General features: G+C 45.5%; 1 protein-coding gene across 1 annotated transcript in view; it reads left to right on the top strand.

The window, feature by feature from the left end:
* The first annotated feature begins 8,727 nt into the window (after positions 1-8,727).
* The window catches only part of LOC143360458 (uncharacterized), a 146,811-nt gene continuing 134,367 nt past the window's right edge, over positions 8,728-21,171 (top strand). Inside the window, exon 1 of the mRNA XM_076799307.1 lies at positions 8,728-10,785. Coding sequence (XP_076655422.1) covers positions 9,520-10,785 — 1,266 coding nt within the window. The 5' untranslated portion in view covers positions 8,728-9,519. The remainder of the gene's footprint in view (positions 10,786-21,171) is intronic.

Genomic DNA, 21,171 nt, shown 5'->3' with positions numbered 1-21,171 from the left:
TTACCTCTGTTCTTCACGTGTACGACAATGTTTCATACTCTTCGCAGCAAACGGAACGTTATGCTTACCTGTTGATTTGCGTCCGTTAGTGTCTCGACCTGTTTTTGGATGACGGAGTTGTATCTCTGGGAAAAAATACAACAATTATAGAAAGTGATTTTTGCTACGACACATCAAGTGTGCTACAATTTTAGAGGAAATAGTTAACAAACGTTGGCGTCTCAATTTTTGTTTTATTAAATTTAATTGCTCCGTCTTCACTCTATTGTTGCGGTCGCTGCAGTCAACGTGTTAACTTAGCTTAGCTTACTTGTACAATAATAGTCTTAGTAAGTTAATCAACGGGATTTTTACTGCATTTTGGCCAACGATATATTCCTTCAACTTTTCCAAATTATTTAAAATGTGTATCGTCTGACACTGTGCAACTTTTGTCATTGGATAGATTATTTTATTCGTGTACATATTAGCAAAATTGTTTTCCCTCGGGTTGTAATAAAATATTGTATTGTCAGAAAAATGTTGAACCTTCTTTCTAATTATTATTTCAGCAGTCCTAAGAAAGCGAAGGAGGGGGTTCATAGCTTCTCCGACAACACAATAGAAGATCGCAAAATTGAAGAAAACCACTATTGGCACTGGGCCATCTGGCCCGAGTTAGGTTCATTTATTCGTGTGCGTACAACAAAAGCCACGCGAAACCTCAGAAAGAGAACGCCAATGTTTCGTTGCCTTGGACGAGAAGTCTTCTTGGAACAAATATTTTAAACACAATGTATAACGACCATAATCTCGTAGACCTCAAATAACGTGTGATCTTTAAACAGTGCGAGAAACAGTGACTTTGAATATTTGTCGTCGGATACTTGGAACCATTTGTTTGCGCTGCAGGGCATTTTACAGTTTTACTTGCTATTTTTTTTTTGGCAGCGTGCAAATTGAGTTGCTGTCACGGTGAAACGATTCCTTTGCAAGGATTAAACGGCTGTCGGGAATTACAGGACTCGAGCGTGACCATATACAGCGACAGGATTTACAATTTTGGGGTTACAGATTTGGGTGGTCGGACCCTAATCCCTTGAATTTGTGACTGGTCAGGTGACGCGTGTCGAGGAATATAAACGCGTCACGATTTTCAGTGCTTCGTGCTTTCCACAATTCGATACAAAGGCCATTTTGCAAGAAAAGAGAGAAATCAGAAAAGTGAGAAGGCAATTAATCTCAACCTTGTACAATTATTAAAATGGCAAATGCATTTTCTCCTAACTTCTGTTTCATACTTAAAAGGATTTTATGTTAAATAAAAATGATCCAACTTCTGTTTAATACTTGGATAATTTTTATCTTACATAAAATCCGTAGTCTACTGATGACTAATTGGGACGATAAATAGCAAAATAGAAATTGTATTAGGCGCAAGCTACAGCAGAAGAAAAACATTTATTTCTTGATTAGATAATTTTGTAGAATTGAACAGACAGTGCGACAGTATTTTTAAATTCTTTAAATATTGTTTTCTATTTTTATTACTATTTTTTCTCCGATCATTTGCAACCTTGCGATCAGCATCCACCGTCGACCTACCATTTAAAGTTCGATCCAATTGATTCAAATATTTTCATTTCAAAGTGCCATGCATTCTCAGAGCACCAGTGGCGGCTCGAGTCGAGTGGAGGCCCCAAGCGACAAAAATTTTGGGGCCCTCAAACCCAAGTTAAGAATAAAAGTTACAAGAAAACTCTTATAAACTTATCAACAAAATAGGAAAGAAATGAGAAATTTCATGACCATTACACGTTAAACAAAATTATTAAAAAAATATAATTATTCGAATTATTCTCGCGGAATCGCCCTGGAAAATTCGCACATTTTCTAATTATTGCAGTTGACAGGAAAGAATAGATTCTATTTCTCCTCGGATCATTTGCAACCTCGCGATTGGCACTCATCGTCGATGGGAACGCGCGTTTCTCGCGACGGCCGAGAGGAATAATGAGCGTTCGATTGTCTAATTGGAGAGAACGGAACGGCAACGGTCGACGCGTATCAATTCCGCAAACGAGAGAGAGGCTTTCTGTCTCGGTGGTGGTGCGCTGCCAAGGTAAGACAAACCGGCGAGAGACAACGATCAAGGTGGTCACCGTGTGGGAAGTGTCGTTGGCGAGAGTGTCAAGGGTCGTCCGACCACGGATGGCCTTGAAACGCGCGGAGGAACGTAGTCCGGTTATCAGAATCGGGCTGGGTTACGTTCCTGCTCGTTCTTTGTCCACGCACATTCGCAGGTGCTTCGAACCTGTGACGCATGCTCGAGGAACATTCTCCATGAATATGCAATGCGATCCAATTGCTGGGAAAAACGAATTAAAAACAACACAAAAGTTCCTGTCAATGAACTCGCAGTAACATACTCGGGCTCACGAAAGTATTCGAACGCCCTTGAAAACAGTATAACTTTGTTATAATTTGTAATCTGACTTTTCTGAGCAATTCGAAGAATTGGTTTTCCAAATGATGTGCAAAGAAGATTTTGAAAAAATTGCAAATGGTAAGAATTACATGAGAAAATAAAAATGGCACTTTTTGCAACTTTTCTATTTGAGCCTGTATAATGATTCATCCGCTGAATCACAAAATCCCACAACTTTCAATTTAGTCAACACCAGATTTGTGGGACTCGTCAAAATGGCGGATTCTAATGTTTTCAATTCACGATTATTGAGATTGTAAAGATGAAGAATTATGCAACGAATGTATTTCTGTGGGTCTATATTGTAAAAAGAATGGTCCAAATTTGTATACATTACATTAGTAATGTAAAATACTTTTAGTGCTCCGTCTTAAGGAAACAGCAGCTGAGAAGTTAGAATTGATCATAGTGATTACTGAATAGCGGGTTTTATGCACTTGTAATAAAAATTAGCAAGTGTAATTTAAAATACCAAAAGAATTACAGGAATTCAGGGAAGTCGATATACAATTCTCGACATGTTAAAATTCTGCAATTCACTGCAATCACTGCAAAATAAAATTTGTATACATCGTTTGCAGTCTATAGGAGCTAAGTGAAAATTTATTTTCCCCATCAATAATTTTTATATGTTAAAAATAGTATCTCGAAATTGTTGAACTTTTTTCATCTTTCCACCGTTTCGAATTACACCTACACGTTTTTGTCGTAAATGCATAAAATCCGCAGTCTAGTGATTGCATTAGGAACAAAGAAGTTAAACAAGCAAATGAGTGAACCCCAGGCACAAGTGTCCGAAAATTAGGTTCCGTAGAGGGTGTTGAAAGAAGCCTAGCAGCTTGCGAGAGGGAGGCCATAAATGTCTTTATCATCTGGAACGCGAATCGTTAGACGACTAAGAGAAAAGTAATGAAAACTCGGTAATACCAGAAGCCCCGGTGACCCACAAGCGCAATCTCCGTAGATAACCTCGTGAACCAGAGCAAAAGGTTCCAGCTCGGAGTCAGCGCGACACACCGATCTCTCGCCATTTTATCACAGGTCCCCATAGTCTGTTCTCGATTCCACATTAAACTTCAAACCCCTTGGACAACGCCTAACCTTAACGACGAGGGATTCGTGGCGGCAGATTGAACGTAGCAGCGTCTGTTAGATCCTAATCCCTCGTCAAAGATCATCATCACTCCTAACAGATGCGATTAACGGACGCTCTGGACCGAGTCGGAGACGTATTAATGGTAATTGAGCGAGGGAACGGTTTCGAAAGCAATTAGCAACCGTGTTAACGAACCTGACGCGGCTGTCGGAAGCGAACGCGGCTCTCTCGGTGATCGACAGAAAATCACGATGTTCCCCGTGGCCGGTTTCCGGAGATTCGGGCGGGGATTCAGGCACGATGCCTAAATCCGTGTGACTAATTCCGCTACGTGCCCACGAAAGTGCTGATGGTATTCCACGCCATATGTCTTTTGTCGCGATCGTCCCGGACGCAAGAATAGAAACGTCGGGACCGCCACGAAACACCGCGTCCACGTTTTCCATTCTTTGGGAATCCGTGCGGAGCAATTCCAAACGATTCGATACCATTCCATACGGTTCCCAACGATTTCAACACCATTCCAGACGATTCCAGATGATTTCAGACAATTCGATACGATTCCATACGATTTCAGACGATTGAATACAATTCCATGCGACTCCAGACGATTCAATACAATTCCATACGGTACCAAACGATTTCAATACCATTTCATACGGCACCAAACGATTCTAACACCATTCCATACGTTTCCTAACGATTCCAACACTATTCCATACGATTCCAGACGATTCAATACAACTCCATACGACTCCAGACGATTCAATACAATTCCATACGGTTCCAAACGAGTCAATACCATTTAATACGATTCCAGACGATTCACCACAATTCCATACGTTTTCTAACGATTCCAACACCATTCCATACGGTTCCAAACGATTCAACACAATTCCATACAATTCCATACGATTCCAACACCATTCCATACGAATCCAAACGATTCAACACAATTCCATGCGATTCCTAACGATTCCAACACTATTCCATACGATTCCAGACGATTCAATACAACTCCATACGACTCCAGACGATTCACCACAATTCCATACGTTTTCTAACGATTCCAACACCATTCCATACGGTTCCAAACGATTCAACACAATTCCATACAATTCCATACGATTCCAACACCATTCCATACGAATCCAAACGATTCAACACAATTCCATGCGATTCCTAACGATTCCAACACTATTCCATACGATTCCAGACGATTCAATACAACTCCATACGACTCCAGACGATTCAATACAATTCCATACGGTTCCAAACGAGTCAATACCATTTAATACGATTCCAGACGATTCACCACAATTCCATACGTTTTCTAACGATTCCAACACCATTCCATACGGTTCCAAACGATTCAACACAATTCCATACAATTCCATACGATTCCGACACCATTCCATAGGAATCCAAACGATTCAACACAATTCCATGCGATTCCTAACGATTCCAACACTATTCCATACGATTCCAGACGATTCAATACAACTCCATACGACTCCAGACGATTCACCACAATTCCATACGTTTTCTAACGATTCCAACACCATTCCATACGGTTCCAAACGATTCAACACAATTCCATACAATTCCATACGATTCCAACACCATTCCATACGAATCCAAACGATTCAACACAATTCCATGCGATTCCTAACGATTCCAACACTATTCCATACGATTCCAGACGATTCAATACAACTCCATACGACTCCAGACGATTCAATACAATTCCATACAATTCCATACGATTCCAACACCATTCCATACGAATCCAAACGATTCAACACAATTCCATGCGATTCCAGACGATTCAATACAATTCCATACGATTCCATACGATTCCAAACGAGTCAATACCATTTCATACGACTCCATATGATTCTACGTTCAACGCTGCATGTTGTGTGCATCGAAATCTCTCGCAATGAACATTGGTTCCAGACTATAAAATTGCAAGAGGGCTCGCGCCGTTTCAATTGGCAGATGCAAACAGGACACACACACACACACAGTGGAACCAACGATGCGTCATGGATTGATCGGTGCCATATTTGTTAATTTTTAAGAAACACAGTTGGAAGTCCGTTCGGTGGTGGATAAAAATCAAGCTTCAAATCATGTTCTCTTTCCCATCGAGACAGGCTACGTACACACCGTTTGACAACAGCAGAGATTCTGAGAGAGCTGGCGCCAAACCATCTCGACAAATAATGACGAACAAACAGGAAACAAGATTATCGAGAGAGGCAAGAATAATTAATCTAGTGGACCACAGTAAATAAATGAAGGTCCTGGACCAAGTTTCTCAGCAAGCTCACGGTTCAAACCGTGAATGGGCCAAAGAAAGAATAAAATTTTGGAATTCTCCGAACGACTATCGATCCCCCGGATCGTGGGCGTGCGCGATAAGCGATCGGCAAGGCGGAGGACACTACGGGGACGGAATCCGTCGTCTCGTATGTCACCGGGCATCCTTTTCGCATCTTCCTGTGTCCGTGGCGAAAGGGACCGGTGACGTATAGCCGCGATGCATTCTCGCGATAGGTCGCGATCGAACGATCGACCACCGGCTTATCGGGGATCGAATCGGAACGGAAACGATCGAGAGAGAGAGAGGGGGGGGGGAGGCTACCGTGTTTATTTATCGCGGACAGCTTAAAAGGGCGACAAAAACTGCCCGACGACCTCCGAGCCCGCGACGAAAAACCAGTCCCCGGTTGTACCGGTTGTAAGGATGGCGTCGCGATCCGATCGAGCTTAGGGGCCCGTCGTTTCCCCTCCGGAAACCGGTAACAGCCACGGTGTGTTGTCTTCCACGACCGGATTTCGTCGGTCCTACCGAACAACACGTCCCTCTTGAATGGCGAGACGCGAAAGTGAATGGGACGAGATCGAGACCGAGACCGAGACCGAGACCGAGACCGAGACCAAGACCGGTAGAAAGAAGGCCGGGCCATCGTAAAATCGGCCACGGTACACGAATCGGACGCGAAGCGTGACGGAAACACATGTATCAGACCCGGTATGCGCGATACCAGCAGATACAGAAAAACCCGGAGCCGCGATGCGCCGTGTTTGATGGTTAATGGGATCGACACGCTTCGGTGTTTCGGTTCGGTTATGCTCGATCGAAGTCGGGCCGCGCGAGTCTCGGTTCGGAAGCGTTTCTTGAAGGTAATCTAACGTGATTGTTTTTGGGGGATGTTGGCGGATGTTGGTTTTGTAGGGGAATTATCCGGGATTAGGGAGAACGTATGCGGGGAGGAAGAGTTTCGAGTTTTCTGTCAGGCACGGTGACATTACTGACTGCATTTGTAGAACGAGTTCCCCCCCGGGAATTTTTTAACGTTTGGGGGTAAAATTGAGGGCGAAGGAACGCATGTGATAGGGGCACTTCCGTTCAAAAGAATGAATGAAATTATATGGGGAAATCGATACATTCAGAGCAAACAAAATTCACTCCAATTTATAGCGGATCTTTGAGTCGATTTTAGAATGTGTTCCCCCAGGAATTTATTAACGTTCGACGGCTCAAATTGAAGGTAAAAGATGGCGCTTTATGGTGGAGAAATATTGGTTCAAAAATAAGTGCGAGATCATGTAGAGAAATCGTCAAAATTCGACCGTTAGGCCGAGTAAAATTGACTCCAATTTATAGGGGACTTTTGAGTCGATTTTAGAATGTGTTCCCCCCGGAATTTTTTAATCTTTTACGGCTGAAATTGAAGGTAAAAGATGGCGCTTTATGGTGGAGAAATATTGGTTCAAAAATAAGTGCGAGATCATGTAGAGAAATCGTCAAAATTCGACCGTTAGGCCGTGTAAAATTGACTCCAATTTATAGGGGACTTTTGGGTCGATTTTAGAATGTGTTCCCCCCGGAATTTTTTAATCTTCTACGGCTGAAATTGAAGGTAAAAGATGGCGCTTTATGATGGAGAAATATTGAATAAAAAACAAGTGCGAGATCATACCGAGAAATCATCAAAATTCGACCGTCAGATTAAGTAAAAGTGACTTCAATTTATAGGGGATTTTTGACTCAATTTTAGAATATGTTCTCGCATAAATTTTCGAACGTTCGACGGTTCAAATTGAAGGTGAAAGATGGCGCTTTATGATGGAGAAATATTGAATAAAAAACAAGTGCTAGATCATACCGAGGAATCGTCAAAATTCGACCGTCAGATCAAGTAAAAGTGCTTCCAATTTACAGGGGATTTTTGAGTCAATTTTAGAATATGTTCTCCTATAAATTTTCCAACGTTCGACGGTTCAAATCGAAGGTAAAAGATGGCGCTTTACGATGGAGAAATATGGAATAAAAAACAAGTGCGAGATCATACCGAGAAATAGTCAAAATTCGACCGTCAGATCAAGCAAAAGTAACTCGAATGTGGGGGACCCTTTGTGCCAATTTTGACATATATCTCCGCGGTAATTTTCGAACTGTCGAGGGCTCAAATTAAAGCTGAAACATACGTTACTATGCACGCCGTTCCAAAAAGAAATCGTATAAAAAAATCGTCAAAACCCGACCGTCAAGTCGGTCAAAGTTGGCCCAAAATGCTACGAGTCAATTTTAAGACATATTCCCGTACGAATTTTCGAACTTGGTCTCAAACAGCAGATAAAGAATCTTAACCAAGAAGTAATTCATTGTCCCTCTCACTACCTATCGCAGCTCTATCGAAAACCCGTACTCGTAACTAAAAATGAACGAACCACTCTGCTAACAGCTCTCGTGCACCTATTTCACAGTCGCGTCGGAGGGTCCACAGCTAAGATAAGACAGCGTAGAGTCGGCAGAGACCTCCGGGACAAACCGAGGAGATGGATCATCGACGCGGAGACGGTTCGTCTGGCCGATATCGGGCGTTCCAAGCACGATCGTCCACGGTGTCCCGTGTGTATCGGTTCCTGTTGTCCATGGGAGTCCACGGGCACACGGTGTGTTCACGGTTGTGTTGCGGTGGCACACCGGCGCACAGGTAAGGGACGAAGGGGAAGCAGAAAAGCCTCGTCCGAGGAGGGTGACGGAGAGAGGGGGCGGGAGGGGGAGACGAATATCGGCCGCACGCATGCGCGTTAGGTTCCGCGATCTCTCAGGCCGGCGGCCGGAGAGGCTGGCCTCAGTCGGCCGCGACATTCGGTCCGCGATACGATTCGGTGTGATCTCTGTGTGCCGAACTCTCTCTCTCTCTCTCTTTCTTCCTCTCTCTCTCTCTTGTCGAGGGAGAGACAGAATCGGTGGGTGTTCGCCGGTGATCCCCGCGAGGACGATCCACACGAGCGAGACACGTACGCTTTGCCAGAACTGTCAAAGACGTAGATCAAATTCCTCTAGGAACCGTGAGAAATTACCAACAGTTAGCGACCGGAGAGTTAACCGTAGCGATTTCAACTCGGTTTCGATCGGAGACGGGTGATCTATAAACGCCTGGGCTCGCGCGATGCGTGAGACCAGGGGCTGAGAGAGACTGTCAACCGGGTGTCGACGACAGAACGTGACCGGAGAGACCGACGAGGAAAGAGGCGAGGGCTTACCGTTGCGTTGACATTTTTACGGAATCGAGTGAACTGGAACCGGGCCAGGAGCAGTTGTGCGCGAGTGTCGGCCCGCGCCGATTGATTCGCTCTTCCACCTGGTCCCCGCGATCACCACGTGGATCGGACGTGGTGCTCTCTCCCTCCCTCTCTCTTTCTCACGTCGAGGGATTCGACGGAGTCGAGCCGCGGCGATCGCCATTCAATTGATCATTGATGCCTCGACCGGGACACCAGCGAGTCCCGGATCTTCGCGAGCCGTGTGACTTGATCGGTACCGAGGTGGTGGAGCCTCGAGGTCGTTGAGCCGACGTGGTCCATCGGGGCCGAGGATCAGGCCGGGATGATGTAAGGTGCTTACGAAGGGACACACAGGGCTTAGGTAGACGAAATGACGCTCGACAGGAGGCTGTTGTTGCTGTCGATGCTGCTGATGGGTTGCGGCCTGGTCGCTGTCAAGGCCGCCAAGCAGCACCGCGAGGACACGGGTAGCAACGCTAGACACCGGCACAGACACCGACACGAGCCTGCTGCCAGAAGAAGCGACCGTCACGATTTGACGATAGCCGACAGACGGTCGCCTACTTGGTCCCAGGAGCTGGACTACGAGGACGGCTCGTTCGGCGACAGAGAGGACGAAGGGGAGGACGATTACGACGCATACTACGAAAGATCCTATCCAAGATCGGCCAGGATCAGCCTGCACGGGCGCATGTTCGCGTCGCGTTATCCGGCCAGGTATCACGACAGAGGCTATCGCGATTGGTTCGACGGGGAGGACGAGAGACGCGGAGCATCCCCAAGATGGAGGAGCTACTGGCGTAGGTACGACAGGACCCGTCACAGGCCCAGGACCAGGGAGGAGTCCTCTTCCGATTACGAGGACGAGAAGTCCTCGTACGAGCTGGATAGACAGCAGCACAGCTGGTGGAAAAACGGGAGGAAGCACAGGATCGGATCGAGACGCGATTGGCATCTGGACGGGAGAAAAAGACACCGGCACGACGACTCCGAGGAGAACAAAAGGATCGACGAGTGGCGGAAGAGAACGAACTCGTCGGGAAAGAGGACCGAGGACTCGGACGATTACGAGTACCACGAGCCGCTGGAGGATCGGGAGAAGGACGAGGAAGAGGAGGACGCCTCGGCCGAGGACGAGAACCGGACAGAGGACGACGAAGACTTCGACAACGACTTCTTCAAGGGCGAGAAGAAACCGCCGCTCAAGTCGTTCGACGATATCATCAGGAGGCTCACGGCCGATGATCCTGGGACGGTTAAACCCACCGCGAAGAGAGACTATAGGAACACCGGGGTCGACAGGTACGCCAAGAGAGACGCGTTCGCGTACCTGAAGATGGAGATCAAGAACGTCACCAGACCGTTGCCGCAAGGGAAAGGTTCGTACGTTGGTGCTGCCAGTCAGCTCAGTAAGAAAGTCGCTGAAAACGCGCCGAAACTGGAGGAGAGGAAGTTCGCGAGGAACGCGCAAGAGAAGAAAACGCGATCGAAGATCGAGGATGCCCAGGCGAAGACCAAGAGTCTCGAGCAGGATTACGACGAGTACCTGAACACGCCGGATAATGAGAAGGAGGAGGATCTGATCAAGGCTGGCGTCGAGGAGGACACCGGCATGCAGGCGGACGTCACCAACACGGTGAGTCGAAACGTTCAATTTTCTCCGCATAATCTCTTTTCTGGTTCTGTCAGGGTTCTAGAATGATCTCAGGATCCCGAAGAGCCAAGACCACGCAAATTCGCGATAACGTAGAGTGACCAGGTTACCGGCAAAAATAGGCGAAAAATGGTTTTACCTGCCTCAACTTTTCGTCCTTACATGAGAATATCTTTCGCTGGGAAAGGGCTCGTTCGTATCATAAATTTGAAGTTGCAAAATATGAAGGAAAACCTTGTGTCCGATGTTATACACGCGGATACTAATCGTACGATATAAAATACTGACGTGAAGTACACTTACAAATTTTTCAGATTGATCTGTTCATCCGTCGGGTCCATAGCATACTATTTTCACGCGAATACGTCCGAACAATTGTGCCTGTCTTTCGGAGCCTATTTTCGAAGCAGGAAACACCACACTTCTACACAATCACTGAACACTACACAACACGCTTTACGAAATCGCGACAGAGAAGGAGATGTTGCTCCGACCACGATCAAAATAATACTGCGATTTTAATCGCTTCGATGCCATGAACGTGTTAGGGTCAGAGTGTACTAAACAGGTAAGACGGCGAGGGTCTATAAACACTAGATGCGAAAACGAGGTAAAGAAATTCTGCCGGCTTAATTGCCGACCCGATTTCCCGGAATTTCCTGTTTTCGCATCAGAGTTTATAGACCCGCGGCGTCTGACCTGTCTAGTATAACCTAACCCTAACACGTCCGTGACAGCGTTAGCGGCTAAAGTCGCAGTATTATTTTGTCCGTGGTAGGATGAACTTTTTCTCGATCACTGTCACGATTTCGTTAAGTGTGTTGTGCATTATATATTAATTAATTTATTTTATTCTTTTTGATTACGTTTAATAAAATAATATAGCAGTACCTTTAAATTCTTCTATCGTTGTTACTGTTCTAAATTACACCTACTCGTTTTTGTCATAAGTGCATAAAATCCGCAGTATAGTCTATGCGTATAACTCCACACAATCAAATTCTTCTAATGTTGTTACTGTTCTAAATTACACCTACTCGTTGTTGTCATAAGTGCATAAAATCCGCAGTATAGTCTATGCGTATAACTCCACACAATCAAATTCTTCTAATGTTGTTACTGTTCTAAATTACACAGACTCGTTTTTGTCATAAGTGCATAAAATCCGCAGTATAGTCTATGCGTATAACTCCACACAATCAAATTCTTCTAATGTTGTTACTGTTCTAAATTACACCTACTCGTTGTTGTCATAAGTGCATAAAATCCGCAGTATAGTCTATGCGTATAACTCCACACAATCAAATTCTTCTAATGTTGTTACTGTTCTAAATTACACCTACTCGTTGTTGTCATAAGTGCATAAACTCTGCAGTATAGTCTATGCGTATACCTCCACACAATCAAATTCTTCTAATGTTGTTACTGTTCTAAATTACACCTACTCGTTTTTGTCATAAGTGCATAAAATCCGCAGTATAGTCTATGCGTATAACTCCACACAATCAAATTCTTCTAATGTTGTTACTGTTCTAAATTACACCTACTCATTTTTGTCATAAGTGCATAAAATCTGCAGTATAGTCTATGCGTATAACTCCACACAATCAAATTCTTCTAATGTTGTTACTGTTCTAAATTACACGTACTCGTTGTTGTCATAAGTGCATAAAATCCGCAGTATAGTCTATGCGTATAACTTCACACAATCAAATTCTTCTAATGTTGTTACTGTTCTAAATTACACCTACTCATTTTTGTCATAAGTGCATAAAATCTGCAGTATAGTCTATGCGTATAACTCCACACAATCATATTCTTCTAATGTTGTTACTGTTCTAAATTACACCTACTCGTTTTTGTCATAAGTGCATAAAATCCGCAGTATAGTCTATGCGTATAACTCCACACAATCAAATTCTTCTAATGTTGTTACTGTTCTAAATTACACCTATTCATTTTTGTCATAAGTGCATAAAATCTGCAGTATAGTCTATGCGTATAACTCCACACAATCAAATTTTGCAGAAACTTTAACAGCTTATATATCGCAAATAAATAGTTACTGAGATATGGTTCCTTTCAAACTTTTTTCGATGTATAATAGATCACTCTTTCTTGTTTAAATAATTGTAATAAGTTAGAAGTAGTACATTGATATTCAGAAATTTATGTATAGTGAATTCTCGATATATGTCGCCAATACGGGTGTTGCCATCGTCATGTATCGTGCAGGGTACATACCCGTTATGTTTATACCCCGCGGTAGTGGGGATAGTTCCGCGACGTTTATCATCGAGGCCTCGGCGACATATATAGAGAAATCACTGCACTTGTTTGCTGTCTATGCGGCGTATTTTCTATTCCCAATGGAACGAAGATCTGAATTACAAGTTACAATATGACTGAATTACAATGTAATTCAATTACTTCGTAATTATAATTCCCTGGAGTAATTCCCTGGAGCCGTCGGTAAACGCGTAAGGCTGTTCGGAGGCTGCTCGTGAAATCGTTGGCTTAGCCTAAAGACACAATAGCGCTGATAATACAGGATCTGGTGCAGACATCGGATCGAGGGGGGACCGGGATCGATATGCAAACCGCGTCTGCTCGCTCGGTAGTCGGGATCGATGATGTACGGCCGGCGGGCATGGAATTCTTGTTCCTGGATGGCGGTACAGATTTACGAGCTCCGTTCCCGTCCGCCTGAATTATACGGGATTAGATTATTTCCCGGTCGAATCGAGAGTGCCTCGCACACACGCGACCTTGATAACGCCGTCGACACAAGCGGGGCCAGAACTCGTCGCATGTTCCCCGGCGATCTACAGAGATTCGCGAAGTCGAGGGTGGAATCCGCCGGTTTTGCACATCCGGTTCGAAGGGATCTACCTCGCGGAGAGTTCACCGTGCCGCGCTATGGATCCACCGGGAGGATCTTCGGAGAGCGAAGCCACCTCGTGTTCCCGGTATCGACCTTGTCGACGAAGATTAAGATCGTCGTGGCTCGATTTTACGGAGAGCTCTCTCTCTCTCGCGAGCGAGCGAGCGAGCGCGAGAGGAATCCTTATCGATGATGCTCGCGGCGCGCCGAGAGCCGCTTCTATTTACGCGAGCAGATCCTTGAGCATCGCGTGCCGGATTTATGCGAGTCCTGACAGTAAAGCGAACTCGTTCTGCTAGCGAACCGTGTTTCCGTAATTATAGCGGACCTACTCTGAGAAAGACAAACCGTCGGAACCTCGAATAGGGAAAGAAAGATTCCTCAGTGTGTTATTTGTCATTGTAGTAGTTGGTGGATTAGGTTTCCCGAAGTTTATAATGCCTTTGCGATGCTCGATGTACAGTAATTTCTCTATATGTGTCGCAAAGACCTCCATGATAAATGTCGCGGAATTATCCCCACGGGGTATATAGCTTGAGAGGCGTCGGACGCCGGGGAGTGTGAACATAACACCGCTCTGGTATGTCTCGACGCTGACAAGACCCGTGTCGCTGACATATATCGAGAATTCACTGTACTCGACACTAGTTTTAAGTTGGAGCTTGGTTGGGTTGTGCTACCCCATTCACCCTATTAACCAGACATTCCACCCTCAGATTTTCATCTCTTTAGGTCAACACAAGATTCCCATAATGACAAAAACTTTGTCTCTTTGGTCGATATAAAAAATCATATTTAAAAGTTTCTTGCCGAAAAACGCAAGGTGCGTGTAAGATGGAGAAAGATTACGGAACAAAATGGCACTCATAATAATTCAATAAAAATATATCGAAATTGAACCCTTCGCACCCGACGCTATATTCATTCGAGAACTAAATTTTTCTTCCGTCTTAGAATATTTTCATTTGATTCATACGAAACTGATCCGATTTCCACATATAACATTTAAATGTTTAGTAATCTGTTAAATACAAATTTTCTAATGTAACAAATATTTTGTAATATTTCTCGTAATTTCTTTGAAATAATGCCACAACAATTTCTAGTGGTGCTTCAGAGTCACCACTCGAGTGCAAAGGGTTAAATGCCGCGCGTTCGAGTTTTCCATAAAAATCGGCACGAACTTTCCGGACAACCCGATAATTCGTTCGACGTAACAGTCGCTCCGCCGCGCCGAGAGTAGATGCCTGATTGGTCCCGGTACAAATGGCGGTTGCCCGAAGTAACGGAATACCGATCGTCTGGTAGCTTCGTTTAAAGGGAATTTACCCGGTGATTGTTATCGGCGTCCGGAGAAAAAGACAAAGAGGATTTCGGTGTCCGGCGGCAGAGTATTCGCTCGCGTTCCGATTCGAGAACGAGCGAGCGAGGACGACAGAGAGACAGAGGGGAGGCAGGAGAAAGGCTTAATTCTACACGGGGGCCTGGAATCGTAGTCGGGAATAAAAAGAAACGTGGAAGCCGCAACGCGACGCGACGCGGCTGCGGAGCGGCGGCGGCGGCGGCTGTCGTCGCGATCGCGGTTCGGCCTTTTTGTGCCAATTTACAAAGGTAAACCCGCCACGTTCCATCGGCGATTTACTTGTACGTGCCGCGGCGGTGGCGAGCTGTAGCGGAATTACTGCGCCGCGTCCCGTCGGTCTGGGTAATTGAGCAATTCTACGTGCAGTTGCTCCCCGCGGTTTCCATCGCGAGTATTCCCGACCGCTCGCGCGCGTTATTAGAGGGAACGAGCGCGTTCCATCGATTCGGAACCGCGTGTTTCGCGCCGGGACCGATTAAGAACCGATTAAGAGATCGGCCCGAGGCGGCCCGCCGACGGCCCGCACCGGAATCATCGCGGTTCCCACGTGTTCCGAGCGGCGTTACTCAATTCCACCGTGATTTTACTTAGACGCCTGCCTAGACGCTCGTCATTAGGCTGCGGATCTCATGCATTCGTGCCGGGAATGGCTAGGAGGCATTCAATCCAGTCGATACTAACGGCGATTATGGTCTTCCAGCGTCGCTTGCACGCCATTACGACGCCCGTAGTTGAACTCCCATTCTTGTCCCATGAAACGGTGGAAAAAAACGTAGGTCAATTTTTCAGGCGTCGTTGCAAGGAGAAGACTTGAATCTTCGAATCTGTGGTAGATTCGTTCCCGGAAAAAATTTTTTACCGTTTTCATAGAGGTTTCGCACGGCATTTGAGGGAGATATTTACAAGGTTGAATTTCTTCATATTTCATACGAGTTTAAGGTATATTATTACACGGTGAATTCTCGATATATGTCAGCAACGCGGGTCTTCATGTCGCTTATCGTCCAGGAGTCGATTCGCACCAAACGTAGAAGAGGACAGCTTCTTGGCCCCTCACGGGGTATAGCGCGCGGTAGTGGGGATAATTGCGCGACATTTATCGGCCACGCCTCGGCGACATATATAGAGAATTCACTGTATTGGCAGCTCGGAAATCAATGTCACCTCCTTGCACCTGGAGGAAGTATATTAACACTTTGACTGCTAAACTAGAAACCTCAAAAATTTCACAAAACCAGCGCAACTTATTTAATGAAATAAAAATTTTAAAAAATTACATGTATGACATCGAGTAGTCCTCCAACTGTCTTGCATTCTACAGATCCCAATTAAATTCGGTACAATGAATATATTACCGTAAAAATTCATTTGAAAATCTGGACAAATAATTCCGTCGCCCATATATAGGTGACATGGCAGTCAACCTAAGTACAGTAGAGTTCTCATTGCGTCGAATTCGCGAGCTCCAGTGAAATTTGCAATCTGGAGCAAATATTGCCAAGAACTATACTACCTGATTCTCGATATATGTCAGTAATATGGCAGCGACATATATCGTGCAGGAGACATACCCTAGCCGTGTTATGTTTACTCTCCTCGGCGTCCGAGGTCTCTTGTGCTTCATGACCCCTCACGGGGAATACCGCGCGGCAGTGGGGATAATTCCGCGACGTTTATCATCGAGGCCTTGGCGACGTATAGAGAAATGGAAGAATAGAATAGAATAGAATAGAATCGAATTGATATAGAATTTCTCTGTATAGAGAAATCACTGTATAGCGCACAGTAGCGAACCCAGCGCGCCGCAGCGCATCGAATTCGCGAGCTTCAGGGTCCGTTCGTGCTCGCTCCCCGTCCAGTATCTCCGGCATCGCGGAGCAGGATGGGAACAAAGACGTTAGCACCGCGGAAAGACACGCTCTCGGTTCCCCGAGGCTGGCCGAAACGGTCCGGACGGTTTAACGATCCCGTTCCGAGTCAGCGAAGCGGTGCCGATCCGATGCGTCGACTTTCACGGAGCGCATCGGTGCAGAAGATCGCCTCCGTTCGCCTTGAAGTACCACATCCTTCGCCGGACCGTCGTCCTTGGCAATAGAGTCCGCGAACGGGACCGGAACGATGCCAGACACCTCTATTTTCGGTTCGCTCTCGCGATCATCTCGGCACGTTACGCGTTCTCATCGATGACTCTCCTTCGCTCTCGACCCTTGGCCAAAGTCGTCAGACGATTTCTCGGAACGATCATCCCGCGAACTCGTCGAAAACTCGAGAAGATTCGACGAAATTTCGAAACGTGGACTTGTTATTATGCAGCTTCTTAACTAAGAGTGAGACCGCTGTCCATCACTTCATAACAACAACGAGAACGTGCTGCCCACATGTTTAGCAATATTTTAAAAATAATACATACCCGAAGCAATAAATTTGCTAAATAATTTCTCACGTATGCATCCTTAGAATCTTAATCATTTTAGATTAGAAATATTAGAACCCGTTATTTCTACGTGTCCCGTAAACCTGGTGTCAAAATTCTTGAAGAGAAATTTTTACTAGGCTCCTGTCTCCGGAAATGTCTACAGTAAATTCTCGATATATGTCAACAACACGGCGCCGTATATCGTCCAGGAGATATACCCGAACCGTGTCACGTTTACACTCCTCGGCGTCCTGGGTATACTCCGGAGTAGTGGGGATAATTCCGCGACGTTTATCATCCAGACCCTGGCGACATATATAGAGAACTGTACTTAGCACGAATATCCGCCGGTCTGCTAACGTGTTCTTCGTTAGCCGGTGAAATTGTTAGCAGGCCGTCCGTGATTGACGGTCCTCGCACCTATGGCGGCCAGATTTAGATCGACCTTGGCCATGCAGACGCAACCAGCCGGCCTCGGGGCATGAGTGGTTTTATCTGGCGAAATTCACCGCAGGTACACGGCGCCGCGAATTCCGCGGCTGCCGGGCGCCGGCTCGCGCTTGATTATGGCAACGCGCGGAAATCGACACCGCAAGGGTGCCTGGGGAAACCGCGACTTCCCTTTTATCGCGGCTGAGTCACCCGGACTGATCTCTGCTCGGACGAGAGTCATCGAGAGCTGGAAATCATGTTGCAACACTGGCAGAGCACACCTCCGCGAACTTGACCCTTTATGCACGAGAATCGAGGAGGATACACCTGTCTCTTATGGAAGAAAATTATCCACCGAAGTGTCAAATACAATTCTGCTCAGTCGAGTACAGGTTAGGGTAATTTCGGGAGAGGCGCACCGAAGGGTGAGATACGCCAGTTTTCATCGTGGCAATAGTGGAGGATTCTCAACTGTTTCTCCGTTGTTGTATACATTGTTTTAACCCTTTGCACTCGAAGATATTTTAACTCCAAAACGAAACATTTCTTCCGACCTAGAATATTTCCCTTCTATATTTACTCGTACAATACCGAAGCGTTCAGTAATTTATAAAATACAGACAAATGTAATAATGTGAAAAATATTTTGAATAATAATACAGCAATTCTTAGTGGCTCCTTACAGTCGCCATTCGAGTGCTAAGGGTTAACATTTCTAAATAATCTCATATCGAGGGACACGTGTATTACATTATTCACGTGTAGCAGAAGTGTAAAAACTTCGTAGCGCTCGAAGCTTCTGATGAAGTATGTTTGTAAGGGGTCAGTACAAATGTTGTTACCTTTTCATGGTATAGTTTTAACAGTAAAAGTGATTATTATTTAACTGTCAGTAAAAGAGACTATTTCGCATTATTTTGTAAAATTACCAAGAACGTGCTACCCACATTTTTATCAATATTTTTAGAATAATATACAGGTATAACAAGAAGGTAATATGACAATGATATATGAGAATGATAATAATTTTATATAACGAGGTAGTACATAATACTGTAATAAAAATATGAATAAGCAACGAGGAGCGTTTCTAAAAATAATTTCGACCGATTCGGAACAAGCTAGCTTGCTGCATTGCTATTCGAAGCAGCAATTCCTCATCTCCGTCGGCATAACAATGGCCCCGCTCGTCGACGCTCCTTGCTCGCAACAAGACGTGCGAAACGTAAATATATGAGCGTATGTTAATTTCTGGTATCGCCGGAACAGTTATCTTTACAATGGTGTCTCCCGGAATGTGGGTCAAACATGTGTAAGTGTTCCAGCGTGGCCTCTCTCGTTATTGAAGCACCTCGGCGAGCAACGACGACGAAGAACGACGACGCACAACGTCGCGCGGCGCGTCGGTCAACGTCCCGTGGAAATTGAAATCTACCTCATCTTCGCCCAATGAAAAAGCGCGCACGCGAATCGAGCATTTGCATAGAGCACGCGACAGGCGATTTCCATCGCGGCCGATTTGAAAGTAAGATCCGAGACAAATTTCCTGTCGTCGCCGATCCACTTGTCACTCGAGCCGTCGCCGGATCGAAAACACCTCGCCTAATGGATGGCTCGAGGCGTTTTCGCGTTATCGAGCATCGTCGTTCGATTACCAGAATGTCGTCGCGTCGCTCCTGGAATTCCTTCATATTTCGTCGGTCGGAATGAGTTTTCGCGAAGGGCGAATTGGAATACCGTGTCCGAAAACGGACGTTGACGGATCGTCGCGAATTTCGCGAACGAACTGTGCGAGCGCGCGCGCGCGCGTAAAAGAAACGATTCGACTGTCCGAGGAGACGCATCGCCGAATATCTTCGCGAGGGGATCGCCAGATGGATTAATCGGCGTCGTCGCACAGCTGTTAGCCATCGTGAAATAACACCGGCTGTGATTCCAAGCCATCGGCCCCTCGGCTTCTGCCGCGGCCCCGTTGCTGTAAATCGTAAAACGTTTTCATTCGAGCCAGCCAGCCGCGATTCAATCGACGCGCGAAATTTACTTTCCGCGAGAAAGCGTAAACAGTGCCTTCGCGAACGAAAATAAAGCGAGAAAGGCACCGGCGGAGAGACGGAGAGAGAGAGAGAGAGAGAGAGAGAAAATTCATTCTTATTTAAGCTCTGGGTTAGGCTAGTTACCCCTTTTTTACGCTTCCAGTTCGTGCAATTTAAATCCTGGAGCTAGCTTGTGTCAATGCGGAAAAGAAAACAGTACAGTGTTTTCTCGATATATGTCCCAAATATCTAGCCGATGAAAGCCCAAGAACTGTCCCCACTGCCGCGGGGTAAACCCTATGTAAGGGCCCATTAACCGAGGCTTCGAAGAATAGTATCTCCTGGCCGATTTATGTCCCCGGCTAGACCCGTGCTGCGGACATATATCGAGAAAGCACTGTAATCATATCCAATAAAAAGATTTAGAAGACAGCATTCTCTAAACGAATTTCTCTGAACACTACGAAGGGCTAAGGGTACACCCCGTGAGGACTCATGAACTGTGGCCTCAAAGAAAGAAGTATATCCTGGCCGATATATGTCCCTGACTAGACTCTTACTGATGACATATATCGAGGAAACACCACTGTAATCATCAAATAAAAAGATTTAGAAGGGAGCATACTCTAAACAAATTTCTCTAAACACTACGAAGGGCTAAGGGTATACCCCGTGAGGACTCATGAACTGTGGCCTCAAAGAAAGAAGTATATCCTGGCCGATATATGTCCCTGACTAAACACGTGCTGCGGACAAATATCGAGAAAGCACCACTGTAATCGTTCAATAAAAATATTTAGAATACAGGATTCTCTAAACGAATTTCCCTGAACACTACGAAGGGCTAAGGGCCTATTAACCCTCCTATGCCGGAATGATTCGTGACCCGTCAATACGCACAATTTTATTCCGATATAAGACGACGTATTTTATTTCGAAATAAGAAAATCCCCTCTTCTTCTTCTCCATCCGAAATACGACGAAAGCCGGCCCCGAGCGATCGCCTTATATCGAAACTGTAATGAAATATCGTCGTGGGTCAGAAACGACTCCGGCATAGGCCTAGAACTCGCAAGTAGTCCGATGGTTAATTATATTCGTAGCGCCGCAGCTGACGAGCGAAGAGTATCGCCACGAGATGTGTACGCTCGGAAATTATCGTGTCCGATAGATAAACATAACCAATAATCGTCTAGCTATTAATCATCGTTCTCGATATACATGGCAACCTTCTCTCCCG

Source organism: Halictus rubicundus, chromosome 13, assembly GCF_050948215.1.
Source record: "Halictus rubicundus isolate RS-2024b chromosome 13, iyHalRubi1_principal, whole genome shotgun sequence".
Classification (NCBI taxonomy): domain Eukaryota; kingdom Metazoa; phylum Arthropoda; class Insecta; order Hymenoptera; family Halictidae; genus Halictus; species Halictus rubicundus.
The sequence above is the reverse complement of the archived record's forward strand: the minus strand, read 5'-3'. Positions and strand labels throughout refer to the sequence as shown.